This window comes from Desmodus rotundus, chromosome 9, assembly GCF_022682495.2.
Source record: "Desmodus rotundus isolate HL8 chromosome 9, HLdesRot8A.1, whole genome shotgun sequence".
NCBI classification, from domain to species: Eukaryota; Metazoa; Chordata; class Mammalia; order Chiroptera; family Phyllostomidae; genus Desmodus; species Desmodus rotundus.
Window position 1 is genome coordinate 108,423,993 of NC_071395.1, and position 24,229 is coordinate 108,448,221.

The 24,229-nt window shown below is 42.8% G+C and overlaps 1 protein-coding gene and 1 non-coding gene across 3 annotated transcripts; both read left to right on the forward strand.

Moving 5' to 3' along the window:
* Positions 1-1,343: 1,343 nt before the first annotated feature.
* SLFN11 (schlafen family member 11) lies at positions 1,344-22,308 on the forward strand. Of its 2 annotated transcripts, none has more exons than XM_024553627.4 (6): positions 1,344-1,407; positions 2,306-2,482; positions 8,805-9,880; positions 10,957-11,085; positions 16,454-17,177; positions 17,408-22,308. In XM_024553627.4, the coding sequence occupies exons 3-6, from the start codon at positions 8,818-8,820 to the stop codon at positions 18,246-18,248; spliced, it is 2,757 nt and encodes a 918-aa protein (XP_024409395.2). In that variant the 5' UTR covers positions 1,344-1,407; positions 2,306-2,482; positions 8,805-8,817; the 3' UTR covers positions 18,249-22,308. The 2 variants fall into 2 exon arrangements, with proteins under 2 accessions (XP_024409395.2, XP_045045977.2); XM_045190042.3 differs by having other exon boundaries at positions 1,358-1,407; positions 2,292-2,482.
* Positions 13,286-13,443, forward strand: LOC112298960 (small nucleolar RNA SNORA81). Its single transcript, XR_002974194.2, has one exon. It is a non-coding gene; the product is annotated as a small nucleolar RNA SNORA81 (small nucleolar RNA).
* Positions 22,309-24,229: the final 1,921 nt, after the last annotated feature.

A 24,229-nucleotide genomic window follows, 5' to 3' on the forward strand; every position in this document is an offset into this window, starting at 1 on the left:
TTTTTTTTTTTTTTTTTTTTTTAATTCTTGTTTCTTCATTCTGTTCTGGTTGAATGTTTATTTCTTCTTTCTGCTCCAAGTCGTTGATTTGAGTCCCAGTTTCCTTCCCTTCATTGTTGGTTCCCTGTATATTTTCATTTCACTTTGCATAGAGTTCACTTTTTCCTCTATTTTGTGACCATAACTCAACCATTTCTGTGAGCATTCTGATTACCAGTGTTTTGAACTCTGCATCTGATAGGTCGGCTATCTCTTCATCGCTTAGTTTTTTTTGTTTTTTGGTTTTTTAGCTTTGATCTGTTCTTTCATTTGGGCCGTATTTCTTTGTCTCAGCATTCCTATTATGTTGTAAGGGGCAGAGCCTTAGGATTCACCAGGGCAGGGCAACCCACGTCACTGTGTTGTGACTCTGTGTATGGTGGAGGGGCAGAGAGGGAACAGTGCCACTCGCTTGGCTCTCCGCCTGCTTTTAGTCACTTCTCCGTCTACCCACAAGCAGACTGGGCCCTTCTGGTGTTGATTCTGGTGTGGGTGGGTTTGTGTACTTTCTAGAACCCCGTGGGTCTCTCCAACAAACACCCCTGTGAGGCTAGTAGTTTCTCTTGCCACTGCAAACCCCACAGGTTTTTTTACAGCCAGAGCTTTTGAGACTTTCTTTTCCTGCGCTGGAACCCTGAGTTGCATGGTCTGTCTCCCTTCCCTGTTGTTCCTCTGGGTTTATCCGCATGCCAATGTGGACATCTCCCCCTCCCCCCTTCAGCCAGCTGGCCAGCTGGTCTTGCCCGACCAGTCCTCCCACAACTGCCTGGCTGCTCAGCCTCTCCCACCAGCTCCGCCCCTCCTACCTGCCTGGATGAATGTTTCTTTTTTAAGTCCTTGGTTGCCGGATTTCCATACAGTTTGATTGTCTGGCAGTTCTGGTTGGTTTTTGTTTTTAAATTTGTTGTTGTCCTTCTTTTTGTTGTGTGAGGAGGCAAAGTGTATCTACCTACACCTCCATCTTGGCCAGCTGCATTTTTTTAAAGGTATGCTGAAAGATAGAGAACTTGGTTCTAGTGTCTTTTTTCTTGTTGTAATGCAAAAAGCTTTGATTGCCAGGCATCTCCTTCAAAGATGACTATCCTGAATAAACATTGTCAGCCACTGCCCCCTACTGGGACTTCTTTGTTTTACACATCTTGGTTGATTCCATAATTGACCATTTGGGCCACTGTTTAAAAAAGTTTTTCCTTGCCCTTTAAATTCCCACGTATTTTAAAATTCACCAGTCCAGAGTAAGCCCGCCAAATCCTCGGCTCCACCCTTAGCCTCAACAAAAGGGGAAGCCCCAGCAGATGCACTTTCTTTTCCTCCCTAGCCACGACCTCGCCGTGTAACCCGAAGCGTGCTGTCTAACTTCCTGGTCCTGTAAGTAATGCACCTCTTTGTTTTTCGGTTACGTGATGAGCGTTCTTAAGGGCGTCTTGCAGTCATACTAAGAACCACACGGGCAGGTGCAACCACAACATCGGTCATGGATGGGATAAAACGCTGGTTCAGGGCATCTGAAGCTAAATTCCTTCTAGCGCACACCTTCCCTCAGAGTTAAAAATAATTGCTAAAGCCATACTGTAATAATTCTCGAGATCTATTAGGGTGGGCATGTGAAAGAAACCAAACAGGAGCTCAAGGAGCTCAAGGAAACTGTGGCTTGTGTGGGCTGTGGAAGGAAGTTGCAGATCAAAGTGGTAAATAGAAGAAACTTAAAACAACAGCAACAGCGTTAGCCGCCAAGTCAGTAACAGGAGATCCCGTAGAAATTTCAGCTATAACTGTTGGGATTATAGAGGCTACTAGAAAAATTAAGAAAGTCAATGAGATATACAACTTAATTCTCTATCTGGCTCTAGCATTTAACCCCCTTATTGCATTAAATATTTCTTGAGTAGTTCAGGCTTATGGTGGAAAATAACAATTCCTCCCTCCCTGTCCACCCTCTTCCTTAGAAAGGAATCCTTAATAATACTTTGGTGCATATCCAGATAGGCCTTTCTGTAGCCTTGTTCTCCAAGCTTAAAGTACGCCCTGTGAAATACATTTTCTTTAGGGTCAAGCCAGAATTAACTAGCCTTTCACCTACTTATTCAAATGCCGAGTTTTTATTCATAAACAGGAAACAGTTCTTTTTTTTTTTTCTTCTTGAGGCCAGAAGGGCAGACATTAAGAGGCAAGAGCATTCTAATTTAGTCTTCTCGGAAATCAAACCTAAAGACAGTTTTCAGAGAAAGCAACTTAACAAAGTAAACGTGTAGTTCTGATCTTTCAGGAAACTGAAACCTGGCACTCCTCCCCAGCTGGCATTTCTCCAGGGGGCTCAGATTTCGGAGTCAGTTCTTCCTTCTGAAGGTTCCCATAGCCCTCAGTCAAAAGCTGCTGACGCCGGGACAGAACAGGACTCAGGAGTTTTAACATCCCAGACCTGAAAAGTCTTCTAAAGCCCAAGGTAAGTACAGGCTGTCTGGAAAGACCCAAGCCTTGCCTGTTCAACAGAAAAGATGGTTTGAAAACGAGATTAAAAAAAAAAAAAACCCTCTAAAATGAAAATGCAACCTGGGACCCTTCCAAATATATCTTGTCTATATGTTTAGGCGAGAGAGAGGGAGGTGGACAAAAATGGCCCCCCGTTTCTTAAGTGAAATAGACGGAACTGCTCTGTAGATGGGACTCACCTTCTTGCTCAGGCCAGTCATGCGGGATTCCAGCCCAGACACCCTGGTAGAGTTCTCAGGCAGACAGTGGTGTCAAGGGCTTGACGGTAGACTTATCAAAGCTCTGGGGAACAAACTTTCAAATGGAACAGGGAGGAGCTGGAGCTTTGGTGGGAAGAGATGACTGCTTGAATATTTTGTCAGGTTTTTTTGTTTCTTTTTCATAATACATCTCACTTCATAAATAATTTCACTTTCAGGAGAAATTTAAGATATATTGATTGGGAAGCTCTGACCCAGTTGGATTTCCCAGATTATTTTTGAAAGTGTCAAAAGTACATGTAGTTATTTTGTTTACCAACATGAATTAAAAGCACTGCAAAGTGCTCTTAAACAAATTGCTTCTTCAAATCCTTTTGGCGATAGGGCACAATGAATAGAGAACTACGAATAATACTTCAGCGAGTGGACCACTGGGAGATATCTGCCATTCAGGAAAAGGAAAACAATCATCTGTAACCAATATTTACTTTACTAGGCACCTGCATATACCCTGGATATTTTCTGTAGACACCAGCTGGTATATTCAGGTTTACAACATAAATATTTTTATTCCGTTGGCCATAAATGTAAGATAATTATTTAGCTCCAAATTAAATAAACTATTTCCATATATGAGTGAACAACGACCTATTGGAGACCGTAATTACAGCACTGAGGTGGGGGGAAGAAATAAATCAGAGGTCACCTAACCCCAATTCTAATTCTGAGCAGGCCATAACTTTTCCTCTGTGTGAAAGGCAACGTAATGCGCGTGGCAGGTGGAGCCAGATTCAAGGATGTGCCTGTTGTTTCTTTGTGGACTGTAACTTTCTCAGAGCTCCGGGGGATCATAACCCTACCTCCGCACTCCATTTGGGCCCACATGCAGAGGCTCTGCTCCCCATGCCCCGAACCACTCTACGCCCCATTTCCAAAGCCGAGCACGCTCTCCCGCAGACACACACAGGCTCTGCTCCCCGGAGCCCACGCCAGCCCGTGGTCCCGACGCTGTCCTGCGGGATCCTCGCTGGCCAAGGCTCTCCCGAGAGGACTGTTGCAGACGTTTGAAGCCGTGGGGGAAGATACTCGGTTGGTGGTGGGGGACGAGGAGCCCCAAGATCCAGGACGGGGGGGCGGGGCGGAGAGACGCCCCGAGCCGCTTGAGGTCGCGGAGCCGCAGCACCGGGGGAAGGAGGCGCAGAGCGCAGGCGCAGGGCTGACAGGGCCGCAGTGCAGTGCGCAGGCGCAACGTCAGAGGTGAGGGGCGGAGGGAGAAGGGGGGGAGGGTGTTGAGACTGATGTTGCCCAAGGCTTTCTCAAGTTAAAACATCTTTGTGTTACTATTCAGTTACGCTTCTCTAGAATAATTTTTAAACATTATCAATCAAATTTTTGAATTTATTGAGATAATTTGACTTTCTGTTAATCGCTCATGTCATATTTTGTATTATTAGTCATGGTTTTTCTTGTATACACAATGTTTTATTCTGGGATAAACCCGATTTCAGTTTGTGGTGTGTGCGTGTGTGTGTTTAATAGTAGCAATAATAAGAAACGTAAATACAAAGATAATATGAAAAACATTTCCCCCCCCATTACCTCAAATTGACAACTGTTGGCATTTTGTCATTCTTAAAGCCCTTTTAAAATTCAATAAATAAAATATTGTAGATAAATTTGAAGTTCTCTTTGCCTTCCACCTCCGGTTGCATTTTTCCCTCTCCTTTTCTCACACACACCCCAAATACTAAGATTATTGTATATCATTACAGTATTTGTAGCACACACAGTTTTCGATACGCATACCCAGGAATAATACGTGCCTTGGGCGTGCGTGCATACTTAGCGTATTTCAATAGTGTAAATCCATACGTACGCTTCCCCGTCTCGACTTTTTAATTCTACGTGTTATTTCTGATAGCTGTGACTGTGTTAGTTTATTCTCTTACATTGGTTTATAATATTCCTTTTAATAAATGTTATGACATTTTAGTTCCCCACTCCTTTATTGAGGGACAGTTGGGCTATTTCCACAATTCGGTGCTGCGAGCAGTGCTGCAGTGACTGTGCTTGTTCTCCCGTACACATCAGTTCTCTCTTCATCTGTCGAACAACGTCTCGGTTGCTGCCAAGTTTTGGAGATTATGAGTAAAGCTACTAGAAACAATTCATGTACAGTTTTTTGTGTGGACATAAGTATTCAAATAATTTGAGTAAATACCAAAAAGTACAATTACTGGATCATGTTGTAACAACATGTCTAATTTTGTAAGAAACTGCCAAACTGTCATCCTGGCTGGTGTGGCTCAGTGGACTGAGCACTGGCCCGTGAACCAAAGTGTGGCTGTTTCGCTTCCCAGTCAGGGCACATGCCTGCACTGCAGACCAGGTCCCCAGTTTGGGGCATGCGAGAGGCAACCACACATTGATGTTTCTCTCCTTCTCTTTCTCCCTCCCTTCCCCTCTCTCTAAAGATAAATATTTTTTAAAAAAGAAGTACCATTGATTTTTGTATGTTGATTTTGTATCCTGAGACCCCACTAACTCATTTATTAGTCCAAGGCATCCTTGGAATTTTCCAGGTTTACCATTTATCATCTGTAAATAGGGACAGTTTCATTTTCCCTTTATGTTGTCTTTCTAATATTTTATGGTATCTTTTGTCATACAGGAATTTAAAATTTTTTACCTAGATAACCTCTGTTTCCATTATGGTTGATAATTTTTTTTAAAATATTTTATTTATTTACTTTTAGAGAGAAGGGAAGAAAGGTAGAAAGACAGGGAGAGAAACATTGATCGGTGGAGGCCCCCAACTAGGGACCTGGCCTGCAACCCAGGAACATGCCCTGAGCAGAAACCGAACTGGTAACCCTTCAGCTTGCAGGGCAGTGCTCAATCCACTGAGCCACCCCAGCCAGGGCTGTGGTTGATAATTTTCCATCTTGTTCAAGGTAGAAAATTTTTCTATCTTTCCTGGATCTCAAGATGTTTTTGATGTGTTGAGGTGCGCTGTCTGGTAACATTTTATATATAACGTTTGCCTACGTGTTCTTAGAAATGGACACATGTATTTTTTTTTTGGCTTTTATTGTCAAATGTGTTATATACAATGAATGCCATAACCGATGTCAGGAAGATTGTGCTGGAATGGTTATACCATCAAAAAGTTCTGAAAATTTTTGTCTTCTGACCTTCTCCACTTCTAGGAGGCTTAGTAATTAATGAAACTAGTTTTCATGATGAATAAGAACCTAGGCTTTGATAAGGAACTTTAAAGATTTTATTTATTTGTAGAGAGAGAGAAAAAGGAGAGAAACATCAAGGTGTGGTTGCCCCTTGTACACCCTCCGCTGAGGACCTGACCTGCAACCCAGGCATCTGCCTTGACTGAGAATCAAACCGGCGACCCTTTGGTTTGCAGCCCAAACTCAATCCACTGAGCCACACCAGCCAGGTTGATAAGGAACTTTACATTTTAGAGTCAGGTATCACTGACTGCAAAGCATTATTCATGTGATCCTAAGCACGTACACCAGCCTCAGTTTACTCCTTGGTAAAACGAAGATAATAGTATTTGTTGTGGGGAGGAAGTGGGATAATGTATGTGAACTTTTTGGTACAGTGCCCAGCTCAATAATGATAAGTTATTTCAGCCCATAAGGAAAGACACAAACAATCCTTCTTACCATCCTCCCAGTTTGTATCTGGACCTGACTTATCTAGTCTTCTTGTATCAAAACTTTTGATCCCAGATCTTGATAGGGATTTCTGCCTGTGGCCACGCATGCGTGTGTGTGTGTGTGTGTGTGTGTGTGTGTGTGTGTAATGTTCTCTCCCCACATTTAGGTCTTATTTCTCTCTTTTATGTTTGGCTTATCTATCTTGTTTTTAAAAAATACTATTTTTTAACGGCAGTTTTAGGCTCACAGCAAAATTGAGAGGAAGGTACAGAGATCTGTTCTTGCCCCTACAAATGCCTAACTGCTCCTATGATCAATACCCCCTCCCAGAGTGGCACGTGTGTTACAATTCATGAACCTGCGCTGACATGTTATAATCATCCAAAGTCCACAGTTTACATAGGGTTTGTTCTTGGTGGTGCACATTCTATGGGTTTGGACAAATATATGACATATATCCATGATTATACTATCGTCCCTAACAATCTTCTGTACTCCGCCTATTAATCTCTCCCTCCCCTAACCCTTGACAGCCATTGATCTTTTTACTGTCTCCATAGTTTTATCTTTTTCCAGAATGTCATACGGTTGGAATCATACAGTAGGCAGTCCTATTAGATTGGCTTCTTTCACTGAGCAATGTGCATTTAAGTTTTCTCCAGTAAGCCCAATGGAGCCATGTGCTTGAGAAAGAAATATCATCTTGTTGTCCACCAACCCATGCGTTCACTGGTTGCTCCTCGCTCGTGCCCTGACCAGGGATCAAACCTGCAACCTTGGCACGTCAGGATGAAGCCCTAACCAACTGTCTGCGTTACCTGGCCAGGGCCAAGATAAATCAGACTTATTAGATAATAGAAAGGAGTTGCCAATATGAAAACATTTATAAAAGAAAATGAATTAACATGCAACACTTGAGAGGAAATGTCCACACGAATAAACATCAACACTGAAGTTCCGATGTCTCTCCAATGGCTCCTTGTACAAACAATCTGACAAGGAGACTTCAAATGTGATAAAATATAGAACAAGATGGTTCTAACTGTAAATTTTATCACAAGGAGCATATCAGACAGATGAGGAAGACTGTGAATGACCCGGCCTTCCAAATAACTTACTGCTCAGAATTCTGTTTCCGTGACACGCCTGCATCAACCACCCTTTTATTTGTTCAAAGCTCTTTTTAAATAATAAGGATACTAGTGTCTTGTCTACAAGTAAAAACCAAACAAGCACACACAAAAGTAAAACTCTTAATCTTGTTAATTAAAATAATTGTTTCTTAATTTTCTGATTTCCTTCTGCCCTTACATTTTTTATTCCTGTTATTTTGTATTCCTTTGTGAGCTACTTTTTTTCTTAAGTTCTTTAACTTTTGAAGAAAATGACTATTTATATTCTTCTGTCTTACCAATGTAGGCATTTAGTGCTATGGGGTTTTCTTCATGGTTCTCGCAGCACTGAGTGTGTTCGCAGTGAACACTCATTGAGCCTTTTTATGTTAATAAATCACGGAATGAAATGTTTTGATCCCATTCTTCAGCCTGTAACCAAGCAAAAGAGAAAAGTGCCTGCAGGTGGCAACACAACTGCAAGCACCTTAAGAGCCGGCCCCTCCTCACTGTGGTACTGTTCAGTTTTACTGATCTGCTGAACCACTTCCAAACGCCAGTTCTTTGAGAAGACCTAGAATCCACTGATCCTTCTTCCCATTTATCGGCTCCACCGCCTGCCCTAGCCATCTGCAGTTCCCACCCTGTCCTAGGAGTGTGTATAGTCCAAGTTCAACCACTGTCTTACTAATGCTCTAAATGTACACCCCCTACTCTCCTTTCAAACTTTTTGGAGGTAAAGATTTTTGTTTTTATGTTATAAATGATTTCAAACTTACAAAGAAAAAATAATGAACACAAACGTGTCCACCACCCAAATTTAATAGAAGATGCCAATTAAAAAAACTTTTTATTATACTGGTAAGCCGTATCACTAACCACCCAGTTGCCTATGCCATTTAAAGTCACTAAATTTTAACCCTTTCTCCTGATTTCTATCTGGTCAATGCAGATCATGTTATTATAATTTTATTTCCTAAATAGCTCTCATATGCCCAGGCCCTCTTCATCCCCATGGCCACTACTGAGGCCCAGGGCTCCTCATCTCTCACGTGGTTTATTGCAAAACCCTTCCTCCCACAGCTGCTTCATTCGACCCCACTTCCCTTCAGACCGCAAGCTCTGAGAGGCAGGGCTATGCTTACTCTTGATCTGCCACTTAATCTCCAGCCCCAGCACTTAGCAGGATCTCAGTAAATATTTTCAAATGAGTTAGTGAAGGCCATTTTATGTGCTATATAATTTACTTCTTCATCAACATGACATATGTGTTTTCATAGTTTCTGTTGCAGAATGAACATGGAGAAGCATAATTCATCTTTGGTGGTAGAATCAACTTATGCAGATTTGGTCATCAACGCAGGAAAAGTAACTTTTGGTGAAGAGAACAGAAAAAAGCTGCAGAGAACTCAGAGAGACCAAGAGAGGGAGAAAGTTACACAAGCTGCATGCGCTTTATTAAACTCAGGAGGAGGAGTTGTTCTGATGGAAATGGCAAACAATGATGAGCATCCTGTGGAGATGGGACTGGACTTGGAAGAGTCTTTGAGAACACTTATTCAGTCTTCAGATTTGCAGGCTTTCTTTGAGACCAAGCAAGAAGGGAGGCGTTTTTACCTTTTTGTTAAATCTTGGAGACCTCACCCTTCCTCTGAAGAGGATTCCATTAAGCCCCGCATTTGCAGTCTGCGTTCTTCTTTATACCGTAGATCTGGCACTTCTGTGCTTTCCATGAAACCAAGAGAGGCATTCGACTTCCTGAAAAACAAGAAAAAAAATACAAAACTTTCGGGGAATGAACCTCCTAACAAAATTCCCAGGCAGTCAAAGCAAAACTCCCATAACTTGAATCCTGCTGACCAAACCTTCCAAAGAGACTATCTTCAGCGTGGTGAAATCTTGCCTTTTCCGGAGTCTTACTGCGTAGAGTTTAAACAGTTCTCTACAAAACACATCCAACAATATATTAAAGACATAATTCCAGAATACATCGCTGCATTTGCAAACACTGGAGACAGCTATCTTTTTATTGGAGTGGATGATAAGAGCAAGAAAGTTCTGGGATGTGCTAAAGAAAATTTTGACTGTAACTCTTTGAGAAGGATAATAGAGGATGCAATAAACAAATTACCTCGTGTCCATTTTTGCCAACCCCAACACCAGATAACCTTCACACTCAAATTTTTGGATGTGTTAGAGGAAGGACAATTATACGGCTATGTTTGTGCCATCAGGGTGCGGCCGTTCTGCTGTGCAGTGTTCTCGGAAGCTCCGAAATCGTGGATGGTGAAAGGCAAGCAAGTCTGCGGACTGACAACTGAGGAATGGGTGGACCTGATGATGGACACAGATCCAGGTGAGAGGGGAAGCATCTCCCTCCTGTCCTTTTTCTACCTCCAGCACCTTCAAATCAGACAGGTTTTTCTTTGTTTCCTGTGACTTTGAACTTCTCACACACACTCAGTTCTGTGCTTTTTCGATCTCCAAGTATCCTGCTTTCCATACGTGGTAAAATTTTGTCAGGTAATTAGAAGCCCAAATCAGTGTCTTGTAATAGGTAATTTTTTTCATATCAGAAGATGAAAAGAAAAATTGGGGGGAATGATTGCCTTGTAGTAGCTCTTACTGTCTCCAGAGTCATTTATTAAAATTTCGCCCAAGCCGAGGAGCTCAGTTGGTTAGAAGGTTGTCCAAGCATGCCAGGGTTGTGGGTTCGATTCCTGCTCATGGTACATACAAGAATCAACCAATAAATGCATAAATAAGTGAGACAACAAATCTCTAAACATCAATAAATAAAGTTCTAAAATAAAATTTCAGAAATTTTACGAGCCAGTCATTAAACATGATCCTTATTCAAAATTGTTATATAAACTTACAATTGTATTAAAAACAAGTGTAATAAATACAAACTCACTACTGCCTAATTACTACATTTTAATACTATCTTTGCTTGTGAGGTTATTTACATCTGTTGGATCTGTCTGGGGGAAATACTATAAAATGTTGTGCCACTGTGCATTTCTTCCCAACTCTGCACTTTGTGACATCACATTGGTAGCTTGAAATTGTCCGTGGTGGGAATATTTGCACCACAGAAATAAGCTACATATATATACGTGTTTACTGAAAGAATGTGCCACGTACCAAAAAAGAAATAGAACCAAAATGCCATCTAGACAGAGAGAGTGAAAAATTATATTGAATGAGATGCACATTCAAACTTCCAAATAATGTCTCTTAATTGTTGGGTTTGGGCAACCTCCATATGCAGCAAATGCACTTGTCTCCACAAGGTGAATGGGGCGTTGCCATCATCTCTCAAGTCACACAACCCAGACAGTCATAAAATACACCTCCTGGTAAGGCCTCTTGCAATTGTGAAGAGATGAACTAACCTGTCAGGATAACCCGTTTTCTTTCTTTCTTAAGATCTTCTATGCTTGTCTGAAGACTTTGAATCTCAGCTGAGCCTGTCAAGCGGGCCTCCTCTCAGCAGACCAGTATACTCCAAGAAAGGCCTGGAACATAAGGAGGATCTCCAGCAACTTTTATTTCCAGGTAGCAACTGTGGTTTGTCTAGTCCACACCAGCCAGTATTTCTATGCTGGGATAAGGGGAGGTAAACGGTGATGCCTGTGTTTTTAGAATCCGGAAAGTACCCCTGACTGGTAGGACTCAGTGGGTTGGGCGTTGTCTCGTGAACCAGTTTTCACTGGTTGGGGGTGTGCGAGAGGCAACCAATCAATGTTTCTCTCCCTCTTTCTCCCTCCCTTTCCCTCTCTCTAAAAGTAAATAAAATGTTTTTAAAAATCCTGAAAGTATATTCTGCAAACATATACGTACCAGGTGACAATGCTACCATTATATTGGTGATACATAATTTCGAAGTGAACCTTCACTGACCCCACTGGCTGAGGCAGTACCACACATAGAATCCAGGACTATTACTGCCCTGAAAGACTATTGGTCTTGAAGTTCTCAAATTACACTGATCGTCAGTATTTCTGTTACTTCTTTCTTTATTTATTGTTTTAGAGAGAGGAGAAGGAGAAAGAGAGGGAGAGAAACATCAATGTGTGGTTGCCTCTTACGTGCCCCCAACTGGGGACCAGGCCCGCAACCCAGGCATGTGCCCTGACTGGGAATTGAACCGTCGACCCTTTGGTTCGCAGGCGGGTGCTCAATCCACTGAGCCACAGCAGCCAGGGCAGTATTTCTGGTTATTTTAACAAGTACAGATACCTGGTTCCTCACTCCAGACTCAGTAAATTAGAATATGGGATAGTATCTCATAATTTGTATTTTTATCAAGCTTACTCACATGACTTTGGTGTTCATCCACACTGGATACCTCTTTATCTAGTTGAACTAGAGGCATACACCTCACCAAGAGTAGAAAAATTGCCCACTTCTGCCATATTTTCCAGAGGAGTGCCTGTTATGAATATAAAAAAGAATATTTATATCAAGATGTAACAAAATAAATAAAATGAAGATCAATTATGAATACGTTTCAGGTTTAGGAGAAACAATCTCATTTAACAGCGCAAAATAATGATTCAGAACCAAGGACAGTGCCTGTTTTCTGCTCTGGTCCCTCACTCCCAACTTGTTGACCTTTACTAGGGGCCCATTGCTGTCCTCTTCTGGATGTCTAGAGAGGGGAGACCGCTTGCTCATGTCTATGCAGCATCAGTGGCTTATCTGGCACTAGAATTTGATATATAAATGTCATGTCAATGTGTAAATAGTAAGGACCATTGATACATAATGACTGCCCAAGATTTTATTGTTTCCCTTACCTAATTGAGGTCTTTCCATTCATTTGCCCATTAAGTTTATATTATAAAAATTATCCATAATAAACAATATTAGATACAAGAATACGCATAAACATTGATAGTTATTACCATGGACTAAATTATAACTAAAACAAAATGCCAGACTGTATATTCATAAGAGCAACAGTCTATTATTCTTATATAAAAATCAATTTTTCAGGAATTGTACCAAACATCTAAAGAATACTTTCTTTTTTAATATTACATTTTAAAAGATTTTATTTATTTACTTTTAGAGAGAGGGGACGGGAAGGAGAAAGAGAGGGAGAAAAACATCTGTGTGTAAGAGATACATCAATTGGTTGTCTCTTGCATGCCCCCAACTGGGGACCTGGCCCACAACCCAGGCTGTGCCCTGACTGGGAATTGAACCAGTGACCTTTCAGTTCACAGGCCAGTGCGCAATCCACTGAGCCACACCAATGGGGCCCTTGCTGCTTTTAAGAGTGTCTCACTATTTTTAACATTTGGCCTTTTAATTATGATGTGTCTTGGAGTGGTCCTCTTCGAATACCCAATTTTCAATAAAAACAAAAAATTATTCAATTAAATATCTAGCATAAACCAATCTTCAAAAAAAATTAAAACCCATTGAAGGACACAGATGAAAACTTGTATCAAATGGAAACACATATCATGTTCTTGAAGTCAACACCATAAAGCTGTCAACTCTCCATCATTTAATAAATGTAATGACATACCAATAAGAAAGAGATTAACTTAATCTAGACAAACTTATTCTGAAGTTCCAGTGGGAAAGTAAATAAGCAAGAAGAACCAGGGAACAAAAACCTGAAAAGGGAGAGCGAACAAGAGGGGCTATCCAGACGGCAAATAATTATAAAGCCTCTAACTTTTAAAAAAGTATTGGTATATAATTAGACCGAGAATATAGAATAGAAATTCCGGAAATAGATGCGAACACATACAAGAACTTGCTTTATGATGGAGGTTACCTCTCAAACAAAGCGGAGAGAGTACACACAGGAAGAAAAGAGACTGCACTAGACTGCTGAGCCTGGGGTGGACCTCTTTCTCAATGGTGTCCTTTGGCTTAAGATTTGGTACAATATGTCTGAAAATAAAGTGGAGAAAAGTTGATGTTTCTTTTTTTTTTAAAGATTTTATTTATTTATCTTTAGAGAGAGGGGAAGGAGGAGAGAAAGAGAGGTAGAGGAACATCAATGTGTGATTGCCTCTTACGTGGCCCCCAACTGGGGACCAGGCCTGCAACCCAGGCATGTGCCCTGACTGGGAATCAAACCAGCGACCCTTTGGTTTGCAGGCTCGTGCTCAATCCACTGAGCCACACCAGCCAGGGCAAGTTGATGTTTCAATAAAAAAGATATTAGGATAACTGGCTAGCAATTTATTTTTTTAAATGTGGATTCACACTTCATGCCACACACTAACATACACTCTGAATGGACCAAGAATGTTAAACAAAATATTAAAGCGATATGTGTTCTAGAAGAAAACTTGGGCAAATGCTTTTCTAACTTTGGTGCAAGGATTAGAAAAATCATGATTAAACATCCAGAAGCCATGAAATTAAAGATCGATATGTACAACTGCGTACAAAAGTTTTCAAAAGCATCGTGGTTAAACCCCTAAGAACAGCCAAAGGGCCATCGACCAACTGGGAACGAGGTCTGCAATTATATCACAAAGGGCCAATGTCTCTGATATGTAAAGAGCTGCCAGAAGTCGACAAGGATAAAAAACAACCACTTAACAGAAAAATCAACAAAGACAGTTCAGAAAAAATAAAATTCAATGGCTTTCAAACATTTGAAACAATGCTTATTAATTAAAATAAGAGACATTCGAATGAAAACAAGATATCATTTTTATCTTTGAAGGTAAAAAACAAAGGAATCTGACATTATCTTTTATACACTATGCTGTGGGAACACAAACCTTCTCATGCACTACTAGTGAGAATGTATATTGGTTCAACTGGCAATCTCTGTTGGAACTACAAATGCATGTCCCCTGTTGCCCAGTAACGCCACTGGTAGGATGCTATTCTTCATACACACCTGCTGCATACATACCAAGTGTACAAGGTTACTTCTTGTTCCATTATAAATGGCAAAAGATTAGGGGGCAAATCCGTGTGCCCATCAATAGGGACTTGTTAAATAATATGACATATACATAAAATGGCATGTTAGATAACTCTAAGAAAAATAAGAAACTTCTTGTGTAGTAACATAGGAAGATCTCCAACATATATTGCTAAGTGAGATAAAGTAAGTGCCAAACTGTTTGCTTTCTATTGTTTAAGAAGGTGGGAGAGAGGATATTTACACAAGGAAATTTTGGAAGGATAGGCAAGAAACTAAAAATAGCACCTATGGTAGGGGAGTAGGGTAGTGTTGGAGGCAGGAAATGGAGCAAATGGGAGTAGAAATGTTTTGGTATTTGGACTGTGGGAATGTATTACCTAGTTAAAATTAATTTTTTAAGTCAATTTTTATGTTCACAGACTGCTGTTGTATCAGGCTCCAAATACTAACAGTGCTAAATAAAAAGTTTGTTTTGCTGTTGGACTCCAGGTGTTAAAAATTCAGATATCCTCAGCATTTTAATCATTAGCCTGGGTTGATGATAATTTCAGTTTAAATACTACAAATATTTATGCTAGAAGACATGCAATGATTGAAACAGAAAGGTTGTCTGTAACTGGAGTTATTGACACTAAGAAGGTCAGGGCCTGGGGTAGTAGGTCAGAATCAACCAGTCCCCAGAGACTGTCACCCTGGTGTCCTACACTATTAGGAGCCGTCACCTGATTCCTACAGTTTGAAAACCACCACTCAGGACACTTTAATGCTTTGTTTCCAGGGATTTCCCTAGATGCAGAGTGGGGTTAGTGCTCGGCCATTTCCTGTGGGTGTGGCCACGAGCAACTCACTTGACCTGAGTTTGTACCTTTCGTGAAAAAAAGAAAAATAAGTCTATCTGCCTTGCACAACTGTGAGGCCCAGCGATGTCTGTAAACTCGCTAGTACAATCAGCAACGGATGTTTTCTGATTTTATACTTCCTCTGGTTTCTACAGTTCCCCTTTAAACCTATCTTTATGTTATTCTAGTTTCATTTATGCTAAGATGTGTGTTCCCTCGCTAAAATCTGGAGGTGTCTCATAAAGGAAGCCATCTCCCACTTGCTATGGATCATCCAGGTTATAGACATAATCAAGTTGTGCGAACAACTGGTGTGAGTGAGAAAGCACCAGCAACAGTGAACAATTACCGGTGAAAGACGGGTGATTTCCCTTAAAATATTACAAATCTGATTTTGGTTTGCGATCCGACACCAGCACAACAGGATGAAAACAATTTCTGCGTTTCCCCCGCCCCCTTTGGAACAATGCTCATTGAAATAAGTTTTCAACCCCTATAGTGTGAGTTTATTCTTGTCACATAATGGTTCCTTGCTCCCATGCAACAGAGGGAGACCCTTGTGATGGATGTAGTCTTACCTTGATCGGGGAGCGATGCCAGAGTTTTGCTCCAGGAGAGTTAGCTCAGGGCCTAACCTCAGAGCCTCGGGTCCAGGACTACAGGGGACTCTCTGCTTTAACGTGGCTCCAGCTTCTCTGCAAGTATTTAATGAGCCCCTTCTTCCTGGGAAGGCTCCTTCTACCTCCACCAATAGGGTCTGTCCAGAGAAAATTTGAGATTCACATACTTTGACAGTAGGAAGGGGAACGGAAACCGACATTTCCCAAGCAGATACAATGAGCCAGGTATTTTATGCTACTTTATTTATTCCTCACTAAAGGAACTATGGTGTTTGTGTGTTTGTTTTACAGATGAGGGGCCACAGTCTTAGAGAAACAAAGGAATTTCTCAAGGTCATAAATGTAATGAGCTCGTCGGTTTAGAGAAAGTGTGCCAGGTTTTCAAGGCTTCTTTTCCTTTTTTATAAAATAATATTTACAAAAGAACATATATGAAAAATATTTTTAATTTATTGTAAGATTAATTACAATTGAGTAAGAATTCCTTTCTATTATAATTAATCATAAAATAAATATGATGTTGATCCCAAGTTTATAATTCTCTCCATATCTAGTGCCATTAGAAGGTGTGCGATATACACCTGAATCCCTGTGGCTGGAACTCTCCTCAGAGCATGAAGGTCTGGAGGAATTAATAAAAAAGCAAATGCATCCTTTCTCCCCTGGAATTCTGATCCTTTCCAGAAGCTGGGCTGTGGACCTGAACTTGCCAGAGAAGCCGGGAGTCGTCTGTGATGCTCTGCTGGTAACACAGAACAGCGCCCCCATCCTCTACACCGTTCTCAGGGAGCAGGACGCAGGTGGGCAGCTGTACTGCACCCGCACAGCCTCTACTTTGAAGCAGAAGCTGGTGAACATGGGCGGCTATCCCGGGAAGCTGTTCGTCACGCCCAGGGTCCTGCAGCTGAGTTCTGAGAGCGATGCAGGGTCCTCTGAAGGGTCAGGCTCTCTGATTGACTACCCTGAGTCCTATAACCTTGCAGACACCCAGCAAATGGAAGCCTTGCTGCAGTCCCTTGTGATTGTCTTACTCGGCTTCAGGTCTTTCTTGAGTGACCAGGTCGGCTGTGAGATTTTAAATCTGCTCACAGCCCAACAGTATGAGATCATGTCAAAAAACCTTCACAAGACCACAAAATTGTTTATCCACGGCTTACCCGGCACGGGGAAGACCATCATAGCCATGAAGATTATGGAGAAGATCAAGAATGTGTTTGGTTGTGAGGAAAATGAAATTCTCTATGTTTGCGAGAACCAGCCTTTGAAGGACTTTATGTGGTAAGCAGTTGGATCTTGTTGTCCCCAAATGAGGTTTAGTCTGAATTCATTCCTTACCTCCCTCTACTCAAATCATTTTACTCCTTGAGAGTAGGATAGTAAAGTGATGTGTAACCATATACAGGAGTATGAAGAGTGACTTCCCTCCTTTATATACTTGGAGAAAACCTGAGTGTGTCATTTTAATTTTTTAACTGTATATGTTATTTTTTTTCTTTTAATTTTTACAGCAATAAAAATATCTGCTGTGCGGTGACCCGGAAAGCCTTCATGAGTACTGACTTCAAAAAGATTAAACACATCATCATCGATGAAGCTCAGAATTTCCGCACTGAAAATGGGGACTGGTATAAGAAGGCAAAAACCATCACTCATACAGGAAAGGATAATCCAGGAATTCTCTGGATCTTTCTAGACTACTTTCAGACCAGTCACATGGCTGACAGTGGCCTCCCCTGTGTCCAACGCCAGCATCCAAGAGAAAAGCTCACCAAAGTGGTCCGCAGTGCAAATCAAATAGCCGAATTCCTACAAGACAAAGTGCATGAGGTCAGCAAAAATCCACCACCTAACATCCCCCCTGAGTCCCTGAAGATACTCCATGAAGCTGAATGGGCTCAGGGTGTCCCAGGCGAGTGTGAGATTAGAGAGTACTTGAACTTGGATCAAGTGGTGGCTTATATAACCGAGAAATGCCAGTTTTTCTTGAAGCATGGTTATTCCCGCAAGGATATTGCTGTGCTTTGCAGCACAACAAGTGATGTAGAAAAATGTAAATCTAAGCTTCAAACAGCAATGAGGAAGAGAAAACATTCTGACTCCAATGAGGGATCTCATCTGTTGGAGCGATTCAAAAATGCATCAGATGTCACGGGCAATCACATCGTGTTGGACAGTGTCCGTCGATTTTCAGGCCTGGAGAGAAACATAGTGTTTGGGATCGATCCACAGGCAGCTGAGCCAGCTGTTTTCAACAATCTTCTGCTGTGTCTGGCTTCCAGGGCGAGGAAACACCTGTATATTCTGAAGGTAAGAAGAGTTGATGGAGACAAAATATTCCCTCTGTCATAGTTTCAAAAAAGGAATGACTCGTCTGCATCATACAAGCATTATTTCTAACAGTTGACCCTTATAAGAAAACTGGCTTCAGACTTCTGGCCAAGATGGAGGCGTAGGTAGACACACTGTCTCCTCACACAACCAAAAGAAGGATAACAACAATTTAAAAACAAAAAACAACCAGAACTGACAGAAAATCGAACTGTATGGAAGTCCGACAACCAAGGGGATAAAGAAGAAACACTCACCCAGATCGGTAGGAGGGGCAGAGAGGACATGTGGCAAGGAGGCGGCTGGCGGACCCAGCGAGGTGGCGGATTGTGGAACGGGGTGGGCAGTGCAACTAGCAGACCCCGTGGCCCCACATTCGCGTGTAGATAAACAGGGAGTAATGGTGGGGGAGTGAAACAGACTGCGCAACCCAGGGCTCCAGTGGGGAAATGAAGCCTCAAACCTCTGATTGCAAAAACCTGTGGGGGTCGAGGCGGCAGCGGGAGAAACTCCCAGCCTCACAGGAGAGTTCATTGGAGAGACCCACAGGGGCCTAGAGTGTGCACAAGTCAACCCACTCGGGAAGCAGCACCAGAGGGACCCAGTTTCATTGTGGGAAGCGGAGGGAGTGACTGAAATCTGGTGGAGAGTGGAGCTGGCGTCATTGCTCCTTCTCGGCCCCTCCCCCACATACAGCATCACAGAGCAGTGACCAGCGTTACCCCGCCCCGGGGAACACCTAAGGCTCCGCCCCTTACTATGTAACAGGTGCGCCAAGACAAAAAAAAAATGGCCCAAATGAAAGAACAGATCAGAGCTCCAGAAAAAATACAACTAAGCGATGAAGAGATAGCCAACCTATCAGATGCACAGTTCAAAACACTGGTAATCAGGATGCTCACAGAATTGGTTGAATTTGGTCGCAAATTAGAGGAAAAAATGAAGGCTGTGCTAAGAGAAATAAAGGAAAATGTACAAGGAACCAATAGTGATGGGAAGGAAACTGGAACTCAAATCAACGGTGTGGACCGGAATAAGAAAGAAACATCCAACCAGAAAAGAATGAAGAAACAAAAATTTAAAAAAATGAGGAGAGGTTTAGGAACCTCCAGGACATTTTTAAATGTTCCAACATCTGAATTATAGGGGTGCCAGCAGGAGAAGAGGAAGAACAAAAAATTGAAAACTTATTTGAACAAATAATGAAGGAGAACTTCCCTAATCTGGCAAAGGAAATAGACTTCCAGGAAGTCCAGGAAGCTCAGAGAGTCCCAAAGAAGCTGGACCCAAGGAGGAACACACCAAGGCACATCATAATTACACTACCCAAGATTAAACAGAAGGAGAGAATCTTACAAGCAGCAAGAGAAAAGGACACAGTTACCTACAAAGAACTTCCCATAAGACTGTCAGCTGATTTCTCAAAAGAGACCTTACAGGCAAGAAGGGGCTGGAAAGAAGTACTCCAAGTCATGAAAGGCAAGGACCTACATCCAAGATTATTCTATCCAGCAAAGTTTTCACTTAGAATGGAAGGGCAGATAAAGTGTTTCCCACATAAGGTCAAGTTAAAGGAGTTCATCATCACCAAGCCCTTATTATATGAAATGTTAAAGGGATTTATGAAGATAAAAAATGTGAACAGTAAAAATGACAGCAAACTCACAGTTATTAATAACCACACCTAAAACAAAAACAAAACCAAACTAGGCAAACAACTAGAACAGGAACAGAACCACAGAAATGGAGATCACTTGGAGGGTTATCAACAGGGGAGTGGGAGGGGGAGAGAGGGGGGAAAGGTATAGAGAATAAGTAGCATAAATGATAGGTAAAAAATAGACAGGGGGAGGGTAACAATAGTATAGGAAATGTAGAAGCCAAAGAACTTACATGTATGACCCATAGACATGAACTATAGGGGGGAATGTGGGAGGGAGGGGGTGAGCAGGATGGAGTGAAGGGGGGGAAATGGGACAACTGTAATAGCATAATCAATAAATATATTTAAAAAAAGAAAAAAATACTAAAGTCCTTTAGAATACCCACAAACGCACACAATATCCTTCTCCCTCTGCCGGGTCTGCGGTACCGTATCTCAGGAAAAGAAGTAGAAGTCCGTGGTTCAGGCAGCCCCTTGGTTCCGAAACCATCTGCTGTGTCACCCCCGCGATCTCCAGTTAATCCAGAGCCTTGTGGCATCTTCTCATGGCCCACCAGCAAGAGTCCTTTCTCCCCTTTTCTTACAGGCAAAGTCTCTCCTGCTGCCTAAGCCACGTGGCCAAAGGGAGCACCCCAAAGCCGCATGGTCCCAAACTACTCTGCTAAAGCCGAGAGATCCTCTTTCAAGTACGGCTGCCGCACCTGGGTTTAAATCCCTGCGCCAATCTGTCTCTGCAGCCCCATTTCCAACTTCTCCTACAATCAGCTACACCTGCCAGTATTCCCGTACTTTTCCAGCTTTACTGGGCTCCATAGTAAGTCCGGGCAGGCATGGCCCTGTGATGTGGAGTCAATCATCTCCAAGCTCTCACGCATATGCTGTAACCAGGGGGAGTTGCCTCCCAGTTACATCCTGGGTTGAAGTCACTCCCGTCCCCCTGGCTAAAGGCAGGGCCACAGCTATTCAACATATCCATGAAACCAGTTAAAGGTTATAGATGTGTTAAATGACCACACCAGAGGTTAGCTGCACAGCTGTTGCCATACAAAACAGCTCTGAATGCAGCCCCCTTCTATGTGTCCCATCCCTCAGCTCAGACTGCTGGGGGTGAGGACATCATATATATTTTTCTTTAATATTTCCTGAACACCCTGAGTTCTGGACCCCATTACAAATCCCCATTTGGGCCCCCCCTTGGCTGCACCCTGTTACAGAAGGGCCCAATTTGCTTGTGGGTAGCAGGGGAAGTGACTGAAAGCCAGCAGAAAGCAGAGCAAGAACAATGGTTCCCTCTCAGACCCTTCCCCCACATACAGCATAACAGTGCAGCGACACGGGTTGCCCCACCCTGGTGAACACCTAAGGTTCTGCCCCTTACTATGTAACAGGTGTGCCTAGACAAATGAAAGAATGGCCCAAATGAAAGAACAGATCAAAGCTCCAGAAAAAATACAAGTAAGCGACGAAGAGAGAGCCAGCCTATCAGATGCACAGTTCAAAACACTGGTAATCAGGATGCTCACAGAATTGGTTGAATATGGTCACAATTTAGGTGAAAAAATGAAGGCCATGCTGAGTGAAATACAGGAAAATGTACAGGGAACCAACAGTGACGGGAAGGAAACTGGAACTCAAATCAACGGTGTGGACCAGAAGGAAGAAACAATGAACAGGAAGAGGAACCCCAGCCTTGTAGGTGTTGCCCCCCCTCCTGAGGCTAACAATAGTCCCTCAGCAGGTTATGGCTTCAAGCTCTGAAAAGCCAGCTGATGCTGAGTGGTGGGTGCATGGTGAAGGCAGAGACTGCCGGGGTGTGGGCTCAGGGCTGTACCACTGGGGTGCGCTGGTGTGTTAAGATGAATTCGTAGTTTTATCCTAAGAATACAAGGTTCGGTTTAACATGTGAAAATCAATGAATGTAACCCAGCACATCAAAAGATTAAAGGAGAAAAATGATATAACGGTCTCAATGAAGGTAGAAAACGCATTTAATGTTATTTGGCATGCATTCAAGTCACAAACACACAGCAAACTAGGACTAAAAGGGAACTTCCATTTCCTGGGTAAAGGTATGTTCAGAAGCTGCCACCAAGTATTACACTCAGTGGTAAAATGCTGAGAGCTTTCCTTTGGAAGACTGGGGTGTGGATATACTAGGGGATCCAGGTGGGGGAAGAAGAAAGGCTCATTCTTGCAAATTCCCCAATAAAATGGTCATCACTTTGACTTGCTTGACCTTTGTGTAGGTAATTGGAGGGGCAATCTGTTTGGGGATATGATGAAATGTAGGAAAAGGTAATGCTCCAGAATTCCTAGGGGGCCTGGCTAAGGAAGGCACAGTAGGAAGGAGAAAATGGAAGCTGGGTGGGCGTGGGTGCCCCTAGGTGACCAGCTGCTTCAGCCCCTCCGTTTCTCCGTCACCAGGTACAACAGGGCGGCCCGGCAAGGAAGGCAGATCCGACGGGAGGGAGTCCAAGAGGGGCCCCAGTGCGAAGCCAGCGCATCTGCAACCACGTGGGCCCTGTATTAGGCCAGAGAAGAAGGCACGAGCTGAGCAAAAGGCCTATGGCTGGGAAGAGAAGAAGGAAAAGGGGTGAGGAGAAGGAGTGGGCAAGCTAAGCGGGGAGGGGACAGGCAAAGGCAGGAAGGCAGGAGGAGCAGACAGATCCCAAGGCCGTTTCTTTTCCTCCCACACAAGCCCCAAGGCCTACCCACCTCCAGGGTTCACCCAAGCAGGCCCCACCGCAGGCGGGGTCTTAAGTTCGAATCCTGTCTTCTCCGGATATGCTGTGGCAGTTAGAGCCACAGCAGCGAAAGAGCAGTGGTGGGATTCTCCTTTCCCTCTTTTCGGGGCGGGCTGCCCTCGTGCTGGGGAGGGGGCGGACGCCGGACCACACCCACAGGCCGCGAGACCCGTGGTCCAGGCGGGAAGGGTCTGGGGTCCTCCCGCAGCCGCATCCCCCAGACCCCGGGGCTCTGCGAAGCTCTGAACGCGTTTCATTTCTAATACTCTTGACTCACTTTGCTCAACTGCTGCTGCTAAATTAAAAAAAAAAAAAAAAAAAAAAAAGTAAAAGCAATGCTCGGCAGCTGCGCACCAGGAGCGAGCGCGGAGTTCAAGAGCGTCTACAGCAGGGGCCGTACAATCAGTACAAATGTTGGCGTGAGTCCTAGGGTGGGGTGTCGATCTGTTATTACTGTAATCGCATGGGATTCATTTTGGGGGGGTGTTAATATTTATATAGTGTGCCTTTATAACTTTTCGTTCACTTTTCTGAGTCCATATATTTAATGTGCATTCCCTTTAGATGGAATATATTTGAGTTTTAAAAGATTTTATTTATTTATTTATAGAGAGAGGTGAAGGGAGGGAAACATCAGTCAGTTGCCTTTTGCACACCCTCAACCGGGGACCTGGCCCGCAACCCAGGCCTGTGCCCGGACTGGGAATAGAACCAGCGATGCTGCCACCCCCACAGAGCCACACCAGTCAGGGCTGTTTGAGTTTTAATTTTGGTTTGTTCTTTGCGGTTATCAAGTGTCCGTCTCAGTCTTTTAATTAGGGTAGGTAGTGCATTTCCATCGGGTGTGATTACCGAGGTATTCGGGTTTACGCTCGTGTGTGTATCATCTTGCTGTTTGCTTTATAGTTGGCCTGTGTATTTTATGTTCCACCTTCCCTCCTCCCTTTGGATTAGTCAAATCTTTATAAATGTGCCGTTCCCTCATTTGCATGTTAGTTCATTCTTTTGCCAGTTGGATAAAGGTTACATTAGAAGTTATGACATGCATTTTTGGCTTACTACATTCTAATATGGTTTATTACTTTTACCACTTCCCGGAGGATGCTAGGAATTGACATTCGTTTGCCCCTTTCTGCCTTTTTTGTTGTTGTTATGTATTTAATAATTTAATAAACATACTTTTAACTCTAAGAGTCCTTTTTGTTTTATACAGCAATATGCATTAATATTTACCCACATGCTTACCCTTTCAGTGAGCTTGAAATTATTTAAAAGTAAAAGTAAATAATAAGACTCAGTTCAGGCATCACCTCATTTAGGAATAAATCTAACCTCCTTTGACCTCAGCTCTGCGTCTCCTTGGTGCCCACGTCCCCGCATTGTTCTTTCCTCTCACTTCACAGAGTCACAATTGCCTTCTTGTCTCTGAGTATGCCAGTCAGTGATGAGCTCCTTAAACCAGAAACTGTGTTACGTTTATGTGACCAGCACCAAGCGCAGAACCTGGTACAAGATAAGCTTCCCAATATTGACTGAATCAACACATCTAAGAAAGATTGTCGTCTTCTCTGAGGATGTTCTAAATGTTCCAATCC